Here is a 1,941-nt window from a genome sequence, read left to right on the forward strand (position 1 = left end):
AATGGATGGGTGGATGAATGGATGGATGGATGGATGTGTAGATGTTTGAGGAGATGGAGGGAGGGAGATGGATGGGTGTTTAGGTGAGTGATGATTGGTGGCACAGCATGGTGAAAAGGTCCATATATCCGAGATGAGTCAGTTGGTATGTGGAACAACAGAGAGAAGGACGGTGGTGATGTGCCAATAGCCAGAGGCCTCTGTGGCTGAAGCAGACTTGGGAACTTTTTCTATACGACAAAGGAGCTACATCATGAAAGGTCACACTCAGAAGTCCTGTGGCCACAGTTGAGGCTGGAGGGCTCAGCAATGACGTGGGGAGTCATGACTGGGCAAAGTGGCCCCGTGACTCTGGAGGGTCAGAAGGCCAAGTTGAGGAAGACTGTCAAACTCACTTTGTCTCACACCAATCGGGAAGGCCCCATCAAATTCATGGATTCTCACTTCTGTTCTGGCCCCTAGCCTCGCACACAGCCCTTCTTCCTCTGACCCTACCCACTGACGTGAGGTCAGAGTTCACCAGATAAAGCCCACCGCTCTTCAGACAGCCACGGCTGCCCAGGAGCCCCCGATGCCAGTTGAAAGTTTGGATTCTTCACAACACTCTTCGTTCTGAATTGCCGGCTGCAAATTTGGGGCTTTCTCACGGGTGCTCCAGGAGGCCAGCCACAAATCCCCAGACCACCCTCTCTTCTGACTGACCTGCGAGGTCCCCCTTCTCCATCAGGCCCAGTAATTCACCGGAATGACTCAGCACTCGAGTGTCCTTCTGAACACCGACCGTGTGACTGTAGCCCAAAGGGTACACCCCTAGCCAGCCATGGCGGGGTGGGGAGGCGGGAGATGAGGGGCTCCCAAGATGGACCCTCCATGTCCCACAGGGTGTGCTACCTCCCATGTGCACCCATGCCTGTCACCCACCAGGGACCCCAGGGTGCCTTCACTGGAATCGCTGTGTTGGCATGACTGACGGAGGCATGCCCCACGCCCTTGCTGTACGTGGAGCTGTGTGTGCAGACTAGAACTGCCCCAGGCGGCTGTGACCCTGCCGAAGCACGCCGCCAGGCCTGTCTTCAGAAGACCCGCCTGGATGGTTCAGAACCACCAACCTATCACCGTTTAAACCGTTTGTGCTACCAGGGACTCCTGAGGTCTGCCAGGCCTAGCCACCCCCACACCCGAGGAGTGGCCTCATTGGCATAAATCCTCAGGTATGGTCAGTTGGTTTTTCCTAAAGACCCTCCCGTGCCTGGTGAGATGCAAGGTTTTGAATGTTACCTCTGAGGAATCCAGACACCGATGACCAATTCCGGATACATTTAAATCCTGGCCCTCAGTCCCAGCCAGGTGGGCCCGCCCCACCTGTGCCTATCTCCCTCCTGCCCCCAGGCAGAAGGAGCTGCTGTTCCACTACCTGCAGCTGGTGGCCGGGGTGGAGCACCATCAGCAGAAGTTTCGATCCCAGGCGTCTATCATGGATGAGATTGTGGACACCACCTTTGAGGTGACCCAGACTGGGCGGAGGGGAGGCGTCAGGGAGCGGGGAGGACCCTGGGAAGGAAGGTGGGGCATGCGGTGGGCAGAAAGGGAGCTGGCTCATTCCCCTCCCTGACCTCTCACCCCTCCCCTCTCCTGGTAGACTGGAGAAGAGGACAGCAAGAAGTGACCTTCACCGAGGGTCTTGCCTCTGGCAAGCTGCAAGTTCTCCCGGCCTCTTTTGGACCCAACCAAGACCCCAGCATCCCTATCCCCACTGCTTGGGGTGGGGTGGGGTGTCGGGTGGTCAGGACAAGTCCTGAAGTCTGGAATGTTCCTCTGGGCTTTGCAGGGCCGGTGCCCAATAGAGTTTCAAAATCCCAGGTCATTCTATGTCCTCACTTGCTATGCCAGAAGAAGCGACTTATATGTGTGTGTGTGTGTGTGTGTGTGTGTGTGTGTGTG

The 1,941-nt window shown here is 56.7% G+C and overlaps 1 protein-coding gene across 1 annotated transcript in view; it reads left to right on the plus strand.

The window, feature by feature from the left end:
- The window catches only part of CATSPER1 (cation channel sperm associated 1), a 15,716-nt gene extending 14,050 nt beyond the window's left edge, over nucleotides 1-1,666 (plus strand). The window contains exons 9-10 of the mRNA XM_013007454.1: nucleotides 1,390-1,504; nucleotides 1,640-1,666. Of these exons, the coding sequence (XP_012862908.1) occupies nucleotides 1,390-1,504; nucleotides 1,640-1,666 (142 nt within the window). The remainder of the gene's footprint in view (nucleotides 1-1,389; nucleotides 1,505-1,639) is intronic.
- Nucleotides 1,667-1,941: the final 275 nt, after the last annotated feature.

The sequence above is a fragment of the Echinops telfairi genome, unplaced genomic scaffold (assembly GCF_000313985.2).
Source record: "Echinops telfairi isolate 266 unplaced genomic scaffold, ASM31398v2 ScPeMD7_7417;HRSCAF=8455, whole genome shotgun sequence".
Taxonomy (NCBI): domain Eukaryota; kingdom Metazoa; phylum Chordata; class Mammalia; order Afrosoricida; family Tenrecidae; genus Echinops; species Echinops telfairi.